Genomic DNA, 17,234 nt, shown 5'->3' with positions numbered 1-17,234 from the left:
AAAAAATTACGGACAGCATTATCAAGGTGTTAGCTGAAGGAGTATTTTTCTGGATCTGTCTATACCGCATATGGAAGAAGACTCCAAATGAAGGAAACCAGTTTCCTTCCTTTCTTCCTCCAGAGCTTGCTTCTAATAATTATGACTGTGCTCTGGGTCTGTTTTCAAATAAGAGGAGGGTGGGTAAAACAGGCAGGCAGCAGACAGCGAGAGAGACACAGAGCAGCGAAAGAACTTAGAGATCTGCAAAACAGATTGTCTTTTTCAGCTCCAGAAGTTTGAAATGGATAGGTAACTGGAGATAGTAAGGGAGATGGGATATATTCCATCAAAATCAAAGAATTTTCTGACAGCATTAAAGGAAAACTGAGCATTCAATGTGATACTGTTATAAGAGTAAGTTTTAAAGAACTAAAAACCTCTTAAATTTATCACTTAAAAAAAAAAAGGAACAACCAAATGTTTCAGTCATGAAGTCAACAAAGTTCTAAAATCTTGGCCTAGGAAGATGAAAAGATCTAAGACTTCATTGTCTACTCAGATTTTTTCCTTTAACTCTGGAGTTGTTGCTTTCTTTAACTTAAGTAAGAGTTTTGTTTTTGCCTACATACACTTTTATTATTTTGACTTTTTTTTTTCATTAAGAAACAACAAAAAAAAAGTTTTTATCTATGTACTGACACCTTAGGAAGATAAGGAGAAGCTTCAGTATTCTCTACTACAAAAAATACAGAATATTTTAAATTATTGGTTTATATTGATAACTACTGAAACCGTTCCCTGAAACTATGAATTTTATATAAGCCATTATATAAGCCTTCTTTTTTTCATAATAAATATGTCAACAATCAACTTGTAGCCAAAGACAGTTTATTAAGAAAGATTAGCAGGCATTGAATTACAATGATACTGATCCAGTATATACATATATAACATGTCAAGTATAACTCACAAGTGATTTGGAAAAATACTATCATTCATCAGAATACCAGTTATCTAGGAAGGAAAATACTTGAGCACACAGAAAAATGTATCAATTTATCAAACTGTTTTTTCATACATGTAGAATGTCAGTTGTATGGGAAAACATACAGAAGGGCTTCAAACATTTCAAAATTAGTATGCTGTCTATCTTTTTGTTACCTCACATTCAGACATTACGGTCAAAACAAGTACTTATTTTAGTTACATATTCAGATGAGGTATCTGTGACAAATTCTAAGAGGTTGTTTTGCGATGAATAGCAAAGAATATATTTAGAGAAATTTTAAGTTCAATGATTTGGCCAACTCAGCCTCCAGTACCCTAAACTGCAACCAATAAGCAGTAACTTTGCAAACCCTGATTACCTGATTTTAAAAATGTCATCTTTGTTGTCCCTAGTCCTCTCACACATATATATTTCTGAGAATAATTTCAGAAGTTAATGAAGTCTATTAGTCTATTGATGATTTTCACAGGTTTCAATGATTGTTGCTTTCAATGCAATATCCCATTAAAGGTGCCCATTTTTATTAATTTTTGAAACCCCAACCATTACACCTTTTACATATGAAAATAATATGACATCACTTTTCTTGTAAAGATTTCAACAAATACTAGGATGACAATTTAGGTCAGAGACATCAAAAAATCATATTTCTAGGTTTTTTTCCCCAAAAGCATACAGTAAGATTATTTTTGCTTGGAAAGCAAACAGGAGTGTCCTTACCAATGATTCTGCATCCTAACTGCAGCTCTTCAGTCATAACCACATTTTGAGGTAATACTGAAGGGAGTATTATTTGGCTAACACAGAAGTGATAAACACTGTGTATGCCTCTCAAGCTAAGTGAAAAATGGAGAATTTCCTGACAATCCACTTAAAGTTACTAATTGTCCGGTGGCATTACTTTCATCTTGAGGAATTCAGTACTCTAGTCAATTCATATAATTCATTCTATCCTTCATTTCTTTTCCGTGACTCCAATAATGCAGCACTAACCTTACAGATTCAGTGTAAAGAAATGGTGTGTGAGACCTAAGATAAAGCTTAAATCACTGCACTTTAAACCTTTAGCACAAGTCTATATAGACTTTTTCTGACTCAGATACTCTAATTAAAGTTAAACTTAAAGCTTTTTGAAGTTAAGGGCAATTAGCCTCTCCAATTAAACGTTTATGTCACTAATCATATTGGTATTTTATTACTTTTAGTGGAGATTGGTAGTTCTGACCCAATGCTAATACAGAAGTGCAATTTTAAAATCCATCCCTATTCAAAAACTGATAATCATATACTAAGAGTCAAAATATATCAGAGAGTCTACATAAACTTTCAGCTACTGGTCGACTTCCAAAAGCTTTGCATCTTGCAGAATAGAATGGTCCGAAAGCACACTGTTGCACAAAAACATCTCTAATGCAAGATACTGCTTTGTAAGTGGAACAATAGCTTATATGAGAAGAGTCAGACTTAAAAGGAATGAAATCATGAAATGCTTACTTAGCTCTGATCACATCACAATCCTTTTGGGAGAGTTCTTCCTGTTTCACAGCTACCTGAGATGACAAGTTATTGCATATACTGTGCAACTCTTTCATTTGTTCTCTTGCCTCTGCTAAACCAGTTTCCAAAATCTGCAAAGAAAGCATTTGAAATTTATTAATGTATAAGAAAGACTTAAAATCTACTATGCATGTTATTTACATATATAGACATACAGATGTGCACATATAAGCATGCATGTATTTATTGTAGTCTAAGCAAAACTGTATGTAGGTGTATGTGGATGTATGAAAAATGTAAAATACCTGGAAAAAAGGTATCTCAAATTTTAGGTGGCCACCTATACTGTAGGAAGTTACTTCATTTGCTGCATGTGGAGAGAGTCCTGAATCAAATCTTTGCAAAGCAATAGTACACTATAAACTACTGAACCGATTGAACTTTGTTGGCTGTATAGAAATCAAACAGAAAAAAACTACTCCTAACAAAAACCTGCTATACAGTCATTGTTTTAAGTTCTCCAAAAAATGTACAATATTGCAAGCATGAATGAAGAATCACAGATACAGATTCATTTTTGAGACTGCTTGTTAAATCTGCTCTGATTTTGCACTTCTAGTTCAGTGCAAGGAATAGTTTCTTCAAGAAAAGAAATAGAGTATAAGAAAACTGCTGGAAATGCTTGTTGAAAACAATGTAAACAAGCCATACTTTTCCTTTTACAGTAAACCTTACTGTAGAAGTTAATCAAAGTGTGAAGGTATATCTGGGAAGTAGAACAGCAAGGCAGCTTACTCAAGCAAGACTTTAATCTCTACATAGTGAACTTACTACAGTTCTCTGCAGGTTTAGCAGCTTAGAAAAGTACTTCAGTACTTAAGAAGCTTTGCATGACTATTCTCCCAGAGTGTTTTGAGGCAGGAATGGAAATAAAAACATTACAGCAATATCTAGAGCAGTTTCAAGAGGTGGCAAGAGCTTTAAACCTGCTTTGGTATTAAGCTACTGAGACTAAATCACTTGTTCTCAGTAAGGCAAATATTCCAGAATTCATCAGTAATTTAAAATAAATACCTTCAAGTACAATAGCATCCCTAATCTACTGCCAGCAGTGTATTAGTTTATCTTCCATTTACATACAGACTTAAAGAAATAAAGAAATGCATATTTTTCCCTTTCAGAAAAGATGCGTCAAATATAAAAGTATTTTGATCATTTTTAATAACTGAAAAGTGAATACTTAATTGTCTCTCTTTAAAATAGCATAAAAATGCCTTATACATATTTGAAGCTCTCAGAAGTGTACTACAATCAAATTCCTTGAATTTGGACAAGAATTATCATGTCCTGTTAGTAACATTAATGTGAGGAAATAGCAAAATTCATGAATGAACGAGGAAGGAAAACTATGTGTTTCATGATAAATCTCAGGCCTGATACCTGGTGTAAGCAACTAAGTCATCATTCAATCTCAAAGGCTAAGTGGCATAAGTTAATTTTTCTCAGACAACAGAAGATTTCAGAATGATAGGAGACAGATCATTCTATCAGCACATGAAAATGTTCAAGTATAAGGTATTTATAACTTGCAGACAAATAATCTTAGGCTTCCTCCTCAGTGGCTTTTTTACCACAGCAGCTGAAAGCATATACGTGAACAAAAATTATAATAGTTCACATTTACTGTGAGTAATGGTATTTGCCTATCTTTCATGCCATGCTATAGAGCTGCGGAGGTTTTTCATGGCAGAAATTAAAAAAAATCTGATCTTACCAATGCTTAAATTCCAATCATCCATGCCAGGGTACAATACAAAGAATGGATAACAAATTATTTTGTCATAAATCTAATTTTAGAAGTTATGCAATGGCAGAATTTAGAAACAAAAAAAAACTATCTTTGAGCACTTTACCCCATTTCTGACTTACATAACTTCAGATTTTGATTTCAACTAAAAAATTCATCAGTTCAAACTTTTGAACAGATTTTGAAACCTTGATTTTTTTTTTTTAAGCATTACTGAAAGGGCAAAACTGGAAAACAGGAGCAAGTATGGACTTATACAAATAGCTTATACACTGATACATCACATATGGAGACATTTAGTAGAGCATTTGTATCTAAGTCAGAAATCTGAGATTATTAAATAATTTATAATCTTCTACGCTCAATTTCTGAGTATGTCAGTTTTTTAAATCATGTGGAATTTATTACATGTCCTTTTAGTTGATACAACAGCCAGGAAGGTAGTTTCATTGCATAAATATGCAGACTGAAAATTTTCTAAATACAAATTCTCCTAAATCTGATTTTCAAATTAAAGCTGATTTCAATTGTACATACAGACTGCTTAGAATCCAATCTTTGAAAACATGTTAAAGCAAAGTAAGTGCTATTGAAAACACAGTAAGTCAAAACATCTAATAATGCAATTATATGACATGAGGAAGAAAATGCATATTTTAGGGAAAAATACAGGCAGTAAAAGACATGATACCTCTTTGTAACAGCTGTGGAAGTGAAGCACAAAAAGTAAGTCTAGTCATGAAAAGTGGTGATCCTAACTAAAGTGAAATTAAGATAAGTAGCTGAATAATAATTTAAGGTAAAACATTACAGGAATACTTTGATCACTTCAAGACAAAGAACTATTAACTCAGAAAAATCAGAGAAAAGGTGAATTTGAAAGAACTTCAAACATGAAGCATAACACACATACAAGACATGAGGCAGCATAGTTGTGCATAGATTATGGACTCACTGTGAATTAACACTAAGGTTTTGTTATTGTTAGCTTCAAACCCTGAAAGTCACTTTCAAATACATTAGCTTTGTTCTTGTTTTTTCTTGTTATGTATTATGATAGAAGTGAGAGTACTTTTTCAAGGTCCCATCTCAATAAAACTCCAATTTTTCAGTGAAACTAAAATCCCAGGGTATTCTTGACAGAGATGTCTGTTTCTTAGTGTTTAATTTGAAAAGAAAACACCTTTTCCTGTTTCTTTAGGAGCTCCAAGCTTCATACTTTAGGAATTTTAAAAATTACTTTTGTAACTAGAAAAAACAAATCAGTAAGCAATTCCACTATCTTTTAGGTCACCACTTAAAATCTGGCAGTCTGACATTTTTTGTGTCTATATACAAAGCCTTTTGTGACAGAGTTTGGGAAAATATACATTCTTCTTATTATATTAAACAATAACTTAAGTAACCTCCACCCAAAGAAGAAGAAAATAACTCAACTACCTAATTCATTATTAAATATCAAGACACATCCATGCACAAAGCTAGCTGATTGACAGCTTTTCCACTTTTGCACTTTGGGAGATAGAGAAAGCTGATAAGCCCTGGGAAGCACAGAACAGTAATTCTCAAGAACTACTTTAAGGCTGAAATCAAAGCCCTATGTTAATTTTTTGTACACTGTACATTATTTATATGAAGGCATATATGGGAAAGACAAACAATAAAACACTATTGCCTCCCTTTTAACCACCTTATTTGGTCTCTTTTTGTTAATCCGTCTCACTCAAATTTTGGCCAATATGACAACTCTTTACAGAAATATTCCTTAAATGAACAAATTAGTCATAGAAGCTTTTTATATCAATTTGAAAAAGTTGAATTTTATACCCCAATTCAGCTTATAGTAGGTCTGGAAACAACCAGTCTTTGAAAGTAACAAGTGACACTTTTCTGCACAGAAAATGGTTTAAAGATTGAAAAAAATAAAAACAACAACAACAACAAAAAAAAAAAGAAGAAAAAAAAAACACAACAAAACAACCAAACAAAAAAAAACACCAAAAAATGCTAGTATCACTTAGTTCAGTCTCTGAACGGAGGGACAGTTTTCCTAAAGAGTCAGTTATTTAGACTTCACTTTTCTGTAACTGAACACACATTTTAAAAACAATTTTGGGGTAGCTCACACTGATAAGGTTTCATTTTATTCTTCCACAGATAGAGGAGACTATCATGAACAGACTCTGTATACAACATCATCAACAATACTGTTAAATATAGTGCTTATTACTGAAAAACATGCAAAAGGAGATGCTGGTTCAACTCCCAAACTCAAGGTTGAGGCAGAATTGACATTCAGAAGGGGATATAATTTCTGAACTCAAATGATTTTTATCTATAACTATTTTTACAACCACCTGAGAACAACAATAAAATTCCATTATTGAATTTGCTCATAAATTACCTTTTAAAAGCATTTCAGGGACATGTTGTATTGGGGTGTATATATTACAACATCATATGCAGTCCAGTATCATGTAGTGTGATAATGTCGTATTTGGCCTCTGTGGATAAGGAAATTATTATTCTTTATTGTTTATAAGCATCCTGTTAAGAGCCAATCTGGCATCCAGTATTGATTTTCAAGTGTTGCGTAATAGAAATGGGGAATGTCAGGCAGGAACAGAGGGAGAAATTAATTCAAACTTAAACTTACATTTTCAAGGAAATATTTACAGGAAGAGTATATGTAAAAACAGTGATGATCTATAAAAATAACTTTGTGTGCTTTCACAAATTATTATTTTACAAAATATTGATAAAAAACAATGAAACAACATACTACTACTTCCTAGAGGTCAAATATAACTTTTCCCTCTTGCAGATAATATTTTTAATATTTTTCTTAATCCTTGCAATAGTTTTGTGAGATAATCAATTTCATCTATCTCGGTCTACTAGCAAAGGTGTATAGTCATTTGTCTAACATCATAGAAGGGAAAGGCAAAAAAAAAAAAAAAAAACACCAAACCAAAAAGCCAACAATAAAAACCTGGCAGAAGTTGAGGCATCAGACCATTGGACACACACAGGCTGGCAGGGACCTGGGGAGGTCTCCAGTCACAGCCCCTGCCTAAAGCAGGTTCAGTCAGGATGCTCAGGGCTTTACAAAGTCAGACCCAAGCTCCATGGACTCCAGCCCCACTGCTGAGCTGACCTCCTGGGGAAAAGGGCTCTCCTTACCTCCAGCTTCAGCTTTTCCCGTTGCAGCTTGTGCTGCCTCTCACCCTTATGCCACACAAAGCTGTGAAGACAAAGAGCCTGGCTGCTCCTCCATCCCCTCCCGTGGGCATCAGAGATGCTGTTGGATGGCTCTAACCCCAGAGTCATCACTTCTCCTGGCTGAATCAGCCCATCCCATAGCACCTCCTCATAAGGCAAGTTCTTCAGCCACACTGTCTCACTTTCAGCTGGTTTACTGATGTCTTTCTTGTACAGCACCCAAAAATGTCATTATCTAGAGTATTGAGCAGAAGGGGTAAATTCCTCCCCTGCCCTAACCTGCTCATGCCTCTCTAGACGCTGCTGGCTCTCATTGCTGCCTTGGTACACAGAGGTGCCTCCGATGCAGCTTGCTGCCTGACAGTGCCCAGGGCTGTCCCCCAGATCTGTTCCCTGTATGGCTGCAGGGCTTTCTTTTCTCAGGGCAAGACTCATCGTTTCTCCCGGTTCAGGCTCCTGCTGACCCTTTAAGCCTTCAAGCATATCCACTTCCCTCCAGTTTTGTGTCATCTGCAAACTTAAAGAGCATGCCTGCTGTCCCCTCTTACAGGTCACTGATAAAGATCTTAAATAATACCAGCCCAGGATAGATCCTGCAGTACACCACTTATTACTACTGTTACCTTTCCTTCCAGCAACAGGCTCCTGTTTTTCTTGTTCAGCCTTTTACTACTAAAGAAGTGCAAGAAACTCTTCTAATAGCTGTCATCACTTGCAAGTCAGGAAGATTACCACCATCCTGGAACGCCCTGACGATGTTTCTGCTTTGTAGCTTTCACTGTGTCCACTTCCTGAATACTGCTTTCCATCCCCACCCTACACTGGAGTTTGGTGATTAAGCCTGTTTATCCAAGCTCATCTGCTGATACTTTGTCCTCTACAAGCTGAAGACTCTCCTCCTTAATTCCAGGTCTGTATTGTGCTACTCTCCTTCATTCACCTTCTCAGGATCTTAGTCTTCACAATTCCACGGTCACTACAGGCAAGGCTGCCACCTCTGTCACACTTTAGACACCACCCTGACCTGCTTGTGACCCCACTGTGAAACTGACACTACTAATTCCCATTCCTGGAATCACATGGTTGTGACACACCTTTCTCTCTTCAGCATGCTTTATCAGCCAGGAAGACAGATACACTAAAAATTATTCTGTTTTCATTGAAAGGTGTGGGTAACAATGATTTTCATTAATTTATCCAATATTACAAGCACTACATTTGACAATTTGAAAATTATTAAATCAGTTTAGTAGACACAGATTTTCTCCCTCAAGTGTCAGCAAACCATTAATTGTCCAGGAATTCCTATAATCCTTTCATCATAATCACTCCAATATCAGTTTGCAAGAATGTTACTTCCCATGTTAACAGATCTGAATGAAGCTCTTTACAAAGGGTTTCCATCAGCACAACAATCAGAAGCGTCACCAAAACCACTGAATTGCTAGTGGAGTAAAAGATGTTTCTGAGCAAGATGTTGATTAGATAGTTAATACACTGAATATACCAGAAGGTCATGTACTTTGATAGTGTAAAGGAACACAGCATTGTAAGTGTGCATTAGCCATGTAAACAAAAAGAATCCACTACACACATATACAAGCAGACATCAAACCATTTGATACCACATTTGTGACATTTCTTACAGGAATTTAGAAATAACTTGCCCATTTTCATCAGCAAAAAAGACAAAGTATCATTTAAATAAAATACACAACATGCTGTACCATGTATTTGATTACTTCCCTTTTTTGTTTTATCATAAATAGTGAAAGTAACGTTTCAATATATTGTATGCAATAATAAGGCCTCTCACAGGGTAGAGCCCTCAGGAGGCTAGGACGATTTTAAAACTGCAGTTAAGTTTTAAAGTGTTCTTCCGAAACAACATATATCAAGTCTACTGAAACCAAATTATATGTAAGTAAATTACACATTGAGGAAAAAAAAATGTGAATGATAACACCTTTAAGCTTTTATAATTTCACACACATACATATTTTATCTTAAAATACAGCATCTTTTATTTTTTAATTATTACATTTTAAGATGACTATTTGAAGTCAGATTCCTGCTTTGCAACATCAATTTTTAAAAAGCTGTGGGTCTTAAGTGAAGGAATGTAAATGAATGCAAGTCCCCACTGGTAGATTTGAATATATAACTTGTTATTTAAAGAAAGTAACTTAACTTGGAGAAGTTAATTCTGAAATAAAATCCAGGAGTCCATTCCACTTCATACCTTTATTCTGGCATCATAGCCAGATTTTTCTGTTTTCCATTGCGCCTCCTGCTTCTTCAGTTTCTCCAGGTCATTTAGCAGGTCAGCACAGCATGTATTTAATCCCTTATTTTCCTCCTCCAGGTTTTTTATAACCAGTCTGTTTTGCTCTTCCTTCTTCTGTGCACGCTCCTCAGTGTCCTGTAGAACAGTACCACAAGGGCCGATAAACAAAAAAGTGAGAACTAATCAGCAAATATAAACTGTGCAGTTTTACCCTCACAGCAGCTTCCTCTATATTTGATGGCCAAGGTCACCTGTGTACTTTTATTGGCCTCTTTCATGCAGGTGGAAGGGTCATATTTTTTAGCTGGATGACAGCTTTGATGAGTATACATTTGCAAAGAGCCCATTAATTGATCAAGCTGCCTTTGATGCTGTCCCCAGCTATTTTTGAGACCCACACAGACATATCCTCCCAGACCTCGGCTTTATCAATTAATAATGCCAGTCCCATCAGAATCTAATTACAAGAAGCCACATCTTCACACTCTTACTTTCTTTGCTCCATTTCTATCATTAACTATTTATCTGAAAGTTATAAAGCTTGGATTCCTGGCTTTAAAGCATCTTCCTCAGAGTTGGTATGTGAGAAAACGGTAAGGTGTATCAAGGCCTAAGGCAATTTTTTCCTCCAAGCTTGTCACTTTCTGTGCCACAAAGGCTGACATTGCTTAAAGAACTACTTCAAAGCTACAGTCTTATGAAACTATGTACAAGTCAATATACCTTAAGTTCTTGGCTTTTATCTTTAAATTTCTGGTTCAAGTTACCGAATTCATTCTTCAAATGGGCATTTTCCTGTTCTACAGCAATTTTTCTCTGTATTAAGTTGTTTATCTCCTGCTGCCGTTCTGTGAATCTCTATTAAAAAAAAAAAAAAAAAATCTGTTAATAGACAAAAAGCAAAAGAACATGCATGTACTAGATTTTAAACCTTTGTATTTTAGACCTACAAAATGTAACAATCTAATATATATATTTTTATAGAGTTATTTTAATTTCTTTAGTACTTTAATCGTACTCAAAACTGCATGACTATACACAGCACAGTAACGTAAAGGAGGAACTGCATATTTTCCTGCTACTAAACAAAAGAGCCCATAATTGCAAAAGCGGAGAGAAATTATTCAGTCAAGCTTTGACAAAGACAGTAATTTTCAGAAGTTGTATTTGTGTTTATGGATTAAGAATACATTAGAATACTGTTTCAGTTGCACTTTTAGCATATCAAAAATCAAGCCAAAAAGTACAGTTCAAAATTCTCCAGAATTTGTGAAGATAATTAGAAACAGTTATTGAGGCAACCAAAAAGATTATGACACAAAATAGTTGTAAAAAGGAGTTAAGTCTAACTGAATTTGCAGCTCAAGGGAAGTAATACAACTCTATTCAACATGATCAATGGTTTAGTGTACCCACACATAATAAAACCTCACTGCCATCAAAAAATCAACTTAAACTTTCTGTGTTAGGTACCTGCATTCTGTTCTTAGGACATTCATGTTTAAAACACCCTCACTCTCAAATACGTTAGAACTCTGCATTTTTCTTCAGGAGTCTGTTTTAATTCCACATACTGTTTTGTCCCTTCCCTTCTTTAATCAAAATGCCACTCATCTAAAACATTTTCCTAGCAGTAACACTGTAACAGTAGTAAGAAACAGACAAAACTTTTATCTCAGGACAAAAATGCAATTGCTCTGCCTTTAATATACAAGCTAAATTAAATGTCTTCAGAAACATAAAAAATTATCAAGACGACAATATTCCTTTAGATTATTCTACAATACTGCTGCTAGCATATATAAGGGTTTTCAACCTCCAAATGGTTAAATCTGGTTCACATGTATGTCAGGCAAGAAGAAGAATGAAAATATGCTGAGAAAAAACATGGAAAGCAATACATTTTAAGTCATAATCAACAATCATTGATTTTAAACCTACATGTAACAGTTAGGGCAAAACCATAACTATGTCACCACTGAACTCAAAGTAACTCGCTCATAAGGAGCACAGGTATTATAGGTAGCAGCCCTGCACACCAAGCTGTGCAGCAGTAAGAAGGGTTTGCTCCGCATGTTGAACCGTGTCAGTGTGTTGGAATCCAGAGCACCCATGCTGCACAAGGAAAGTGTTCACAAAGCAATAATCACAGAAGGATGGGGCAATGCTGAAAGTCTGAGCAGCAGTTCGAGTACCATTGCATGCTCTTCTCCCTGCTCTGAACAGTTACTGAACACAAAGTAAATCTCTGTCTTTTCTGCTGCGCTATGTTATAACATTTGACAGCTAGCCTAATAGCCGATAAACTACCTTTTTCAGTATTATTGGAGTCAAATCAAATAAAGAACATTAATTTCACATATCTGATAAGACTAAAGATTGGCAGAAATAATTTTTCTGAATTATTATTAAACCACTGGTGAGCTAGTGTGCCAGTAAGTAATGTGACAAATATATTTGAAGATGTGCAGTGAAATTAATCTATGCATTCAGTAAATGTCCTAGTCACTAAAAATATACATCACTATTTCTTTGTAAGGATTGTGTTTTTCCCTCCTTGCTTGTTTCATATTTTTTTTTACTTTTTGACACCGTTGTAACTTTTTCCAAATTACTCTGAATGTCTGCCTCTCTTCTGTAGACTTCTTCAGTTTTTCTACAAATCACATTCCCACCTCCCTTGCAAATATATTTATTATTCTACTTCTTCTCCTACCACCATCTCAAAACCTTTCTTATAAATTGTTTTGCCACGTTCAGTAAATATAATTTATCCCTCTGACCACTACTTCTACCCACACACTGTTACAAATATGGTAACATTTCTTACAATACAAACAAAAACAAACAAACAAACAAACAAACGACCACCACCATACCACACTACATAGCAGAAAATACATCCAAACAAGAACAAACCCTGCAACCGGTTCAGAATATGAGAAACATAATGCAATCCAGCTAATTTGTGTAGCAAATATTGGAAACAAGGAACTATAACGAGAAAACATTTAGTAAATAACATAGGGAGGCATGAAGGGTATTTTTTGACCCACACTAAAAATTTCACTTTATCAAGAAAGAAAATAATTTATCCTTATTGTACCTCATACTCAATAGCAGCAAGAGTAGAACTCAATATACAAAATTATGTACTAACAGTGGTCTTTAAAAACATGGAAAAGAAACTGAATGTGAATTGAAGAGAATGAAAAATGGTAACAAAAACTGAGACAAAAGTGAAAGAAAATACAGAAACCTCTTATTTTCATATATTGGATTTTTGCCTCAGATGTCATTAATTCCAAACAACCCAGCAAACAAAAAAAAAAAAAAAAAAAGAAAAATTGGAGAACTAGTTTGTATTTAAAACAGTGTTTAACTGGTAATTTAATCTCAAATCTATAGTGTACCTGTTTATTTCTTAATATAACTCCCCTATAGAGATTCATTCTACAGTACTGGCACTTGGAATAGACGTCAAAGTTTGCCTTAGATTACAGATTCATAATCATTCTTCTGTTTTCTCCAAAGAAAAACAAAATCTGAATTTCAGATTCAGAACTTTATATACAAATCTTCTCAGAGACATAACCCAGTGAATAAACCATCTCAGTCTAGTTTGTTATCAGCAGACATGAGGGAAGGGATAATGAAATTAAGAAATCTCTTAACTGAGGACTTCCCTCTTTCATGTATTTTGAACTTACCAGACACTAGACTCAATTTTCACTATTCAAAAAGAAAAACACTTGCTCTTCAGATATATTATTAGTTACAGGAACAAACTGTTGCTGGCAGAGATGATTTAGTTGAATCTTTAAAAAGGTATGTATCCACATTACCATGGAAAGCATCAGTTATTTTGTTTGCCTCCTTCCAACTCCCCAGGTCTTCATAGAATTTGAGTAAGCAGCTCCATCAAGTCTTCCTTCCAGTTCATTACTATTTGTTTAACATTAATAAAGACAAAGTCTGTATTTGAAGAACACCCTTAGAAATTCTACCTATCTGAAAGATGTTACTGGCTCTAACAGAGTTAAAAATTCATAAATACATGCTCTCACAATCTCAAAGTGCAGATCCAGCTCATTAAGGCATCTAATTTTTGAATGCTCAATCTACAAAGGGTTACTACTTATTTACGTTATACACTCTGTGGAAAATGGTAAGCATACATGTATTTGTGAAGTGAAATCAAAGATCTTTGGGTCCTATTTGGAATGGGATGTTCTCCTGCAATTTGGAGGATGAATGAAGACATGAAGGTGCAAAAGTGCAACTAGATATTTGAAATGTTTGTTCCATATTGCTGAGATGAAATTTTAAACTCAAATAAACTACTTACTTTGCAGGATAATCAGACGGATTATCCTGAATCACACTTGCACACTAATTACTTATTCCCACAACTAACCCACTTAAGACTTTAAATCAATCAAAAGGCAAATATACCACATCAATCATTAAGCAACAAACTCACCTGAATAGTCTAGAAAATCATCTACTGCGGCAATAGTGAAGCATTATTTAGGTAAGTTATGCCTCAGTGGAAAAAGTCCTCTTATGTTTCAAAGCATTTTTCTTGGGTACCACACTTGGTATGCTCTTATCTTTTCCTCTAAACAAACTGAACTTTTACTCTTGTATCTGCTCATTTCACATGTTTATAAAGAAGAGAAAAAATCCAGGAGTATTACTCAGGAGCCGTGACTGGATAGAAATAAGGGTCCTGAAGAATTTCTAAGATACATACAATTCAGTAAATCACCATCTGCCTTTGACTGTGCAGCTGTTTTTGCACTTTGCTTCCCCAACCTATGAACTACCTTGTATAACAGAAGGAAGAGTACAAAGACTGACTTCTTACAGCAGAGAATACAAGCAGTGCTCCTAAAAGATCACCCTACTGTAGTAGGCAAGTGAAACAGCAGAAAACACCCCATATCCAATCAACACATGGGGCAACCTCCCACATGAGGTCATTCTGACAGACTTCACTGGATAAACACACTCATCAGGTATTCAACTATTCCCACAGAGTATCTACTGCTTTTGTCTAGCTACTGGAAAAGACAGGCTAACGCTGCACAAGAACAATCTCAACTTACCTTTTGCACTGACTGCAGTTTTACTTGTTTGAAATCAACAGGACAAAAGCAACATTCAATGGGCTTTTGACAGCTTGGTGATCAAGAATTATAAAAAATTGATATAACTAAGAGAACTAGAGCACAGTTGCAAAGGCTTTTCCACAGACAAAATTCCAAATACAAGAAAGAAAACTGTATTCTAGAAGTGAATTTGCTCTAAAGAAAAACAAATGAATATGCTTTTACACTTCTGTTTAGCTGGGAAGAATCAGAGTATCCCTTGCATACTTCCGGAGACCAGAATGCTCCAGGCAACAGCACATAGGAAAAAAGAAATACTGTGACATGGCGGAGCAGGTCTTTTTATGTTTAAGAGGTCTGTCATTCCATAATTCATTTTTATCCTTTCCCATGGCATTTCTTTAGCTACAACACAATTCTTTTTTTCCCTAATAATGTCAAATTGTTTTCTGGCAACTTCATTTTAAATACCTTCATATCAATCTGCAAAGGAAGAAGAATCACATGCTAAGTCAAACCAAGAAAATGAGCTAGAAAAACTACGAATCAAAACTGAAACAGGAAAACAGACCTCTTTTTTGTCTTGGCTCTGAACACCTCAGGTCTTTTCATGGCAGTAGGATCTTATAATTATCTGTCAATATTTCATGCAAATTGATATACAAAATTCTTTTAAATTAAACTTCATTATTATCCAGTGTAAGTTCAGATGAATGTACTGTATGGAAACAGTGAAAGTGGCAACAAAAAATGTATTTCTTTAATGGTAGGACTCTGTTTCTAAAAAGAATGAGTTAGAATAAAACTACCAGGAATTATGGACTGTTTGATGCTGCAAACGTCACCACTGAACTTCTAGTTTTCAGTGAAAGATTTTTTTAATCCGCTACATAAAAAGCATGCAAAAATGGACTATTAAACAACAGCTATACCTGCTACTACTGCCTTAAGTGTTGTCCAAATTTTTAAATTTTAAGGGAGGGAAAAACAGAACAAAACAACAAAAAGCCAAATCTCAGACTGCATTACTGAACCAGTATTGCATACTCACTTCTATACAAGTTCATAAAATGTAGATAAGACCCTGTTTTATTTCATGTAAAGAAGTTAACTCAAATACCTTCTGATAGTTACCGAAATATCCCTAAAAATCATTCTAGCAGAAATGCAAAGCTGACACATATATCCTTCATTGCTGCTGCTAACGATATAGAAATGCAACAAAACACCTTGTTTCTGTCATTGACTGCTGAAGCACTTAATGAAAACACAGAGGTATCTGCAGCACAATATTAAAGGTGTCCATCTATGACTGGAGTGAAGGGACATGCATTCAGTTTCTACTACCAAAAGGATCAGCACATATTCTATGCTTCCTCCACTACATTCTTTATCAGAAGCTTTCACTGTGCAGCTGTATACTTCTAATGTACCACATTAAAAAAAAAAAAATAGAAATGAACACAAACAAAAGAACTAAAACTGATGAAAAAATGAAGTATTTTCCCCCGAGCAGTAACTTTTGAGGAAATCCTGACATCTTAAGAAGAAACAAAAATAATCTATTAATTAAATTATTTTATTACAACTTAAATGTTAAAATATTATTCCTTCTTTTAAAGCATTCCCCCAAATTTCTACTTCAACATTTACATATTTATTCTTTCCCTTTCATCATCTCTTTTTCCCACCAAGTAGTTGAGGTTGACTCACCACACTCCTAACTTTCTCCTCTCCTTTTCAACTTCCCTTTTTTTCTAGCAGGAATTAAACATTAAGTAGACACCACTAAACATGTAACAGTCACATTTCATAGCATTCCTTGATTTATCTTTCTCAAGTTTCTCTAGAATTTTTCACCTTTACTAATCCTCATTGTTCTAAACTTGAGCATTCATATGTATGTTTAATAAACAACATTTCTAGTCATATTCTCATAGTCCTTCCAAATAAAGAAAAACACACACACAAAAATAAAATTAAGAAAAGAAATCCATTCTCTTTCATCTCATGACTATTCATTAGATTCTTTAATTATTTTCAGATGTAGGATGAACAGAAGTTCTATGTAAATAATTCTTGAAAAGGTAACCATATGTTACAGAAGTCATCTGATGCATTTTGCAGTCTGTATGATGTCTCTTCATAGTCTAAATGACACTAACTACTTAGAATATAAAAACATAAGTTATTTTTAAATCCATATTGCTTCAAAGTAAAATGCCAACAGTGATATCTGATTCTACAGTATCCTTCTTCCAAAGGATGCCTGCATTCACAGTTAACTATTCAGCTTAGAACTTGACTCCTAATAAG

General features: G+C 34.6%; 1 protein-coding gene across 6 annotated transcripts in view; it reads right to left on the bottom strand.

Annotated features, from left to right (window-relative positions):
* Positions 1-17,234, bottom strand: part of CNTLN (centlein) — a 199,421-nt gene that overhangs the window by 143,366 nt on the left and 38,821 nt on the right. For 5 of the 6 annotated variants that reach the window (XM_042804806.1, XM_042804808.1, XM_042804807.1 and 2 more), the window contains 3 exons: positions 10,528-10,662; positions 9,760-9,939; positions 2,486-2,619 (listed from right to left, as the gene is read on the bottom strand). In XM_042804806.1, the coding sequence (XP_042660740.1) occupies positions 2,486-2,619; positions 9,760-9,939; positions 10,528-10,662 (449 nt within the window). Of the gene's footprint in view, positions 1-2,485; positions 2,620-6,699; positions 6,763-9,759; positions 9,940-10,527; positions 10,663-17,234 lie in introns of those variants that run through there. The other variant, XM_042804811.1, reaches the window with a different exon arrangement.

This window comes from Tyto alba, unplaced genomic scaffold (genome assembly GCF_018691265.1).
Source record: "Tyto alba isolate M040663 unplaced genomic scaffold, T.alba_DEE_v4.0 Super-Scaffold_42, whole genome shotgun sequence".
NCBI lineage: Eukaryota > Metazoa > Chordata > Aves > Strigiformes > Tytonidae > Tyto > Tyto alba.
The sequence above is the reverse complement of the archived record's forward strand: the minus strand, read 5'-3'. Positions and strand labels throughout refer to the sequence as shown.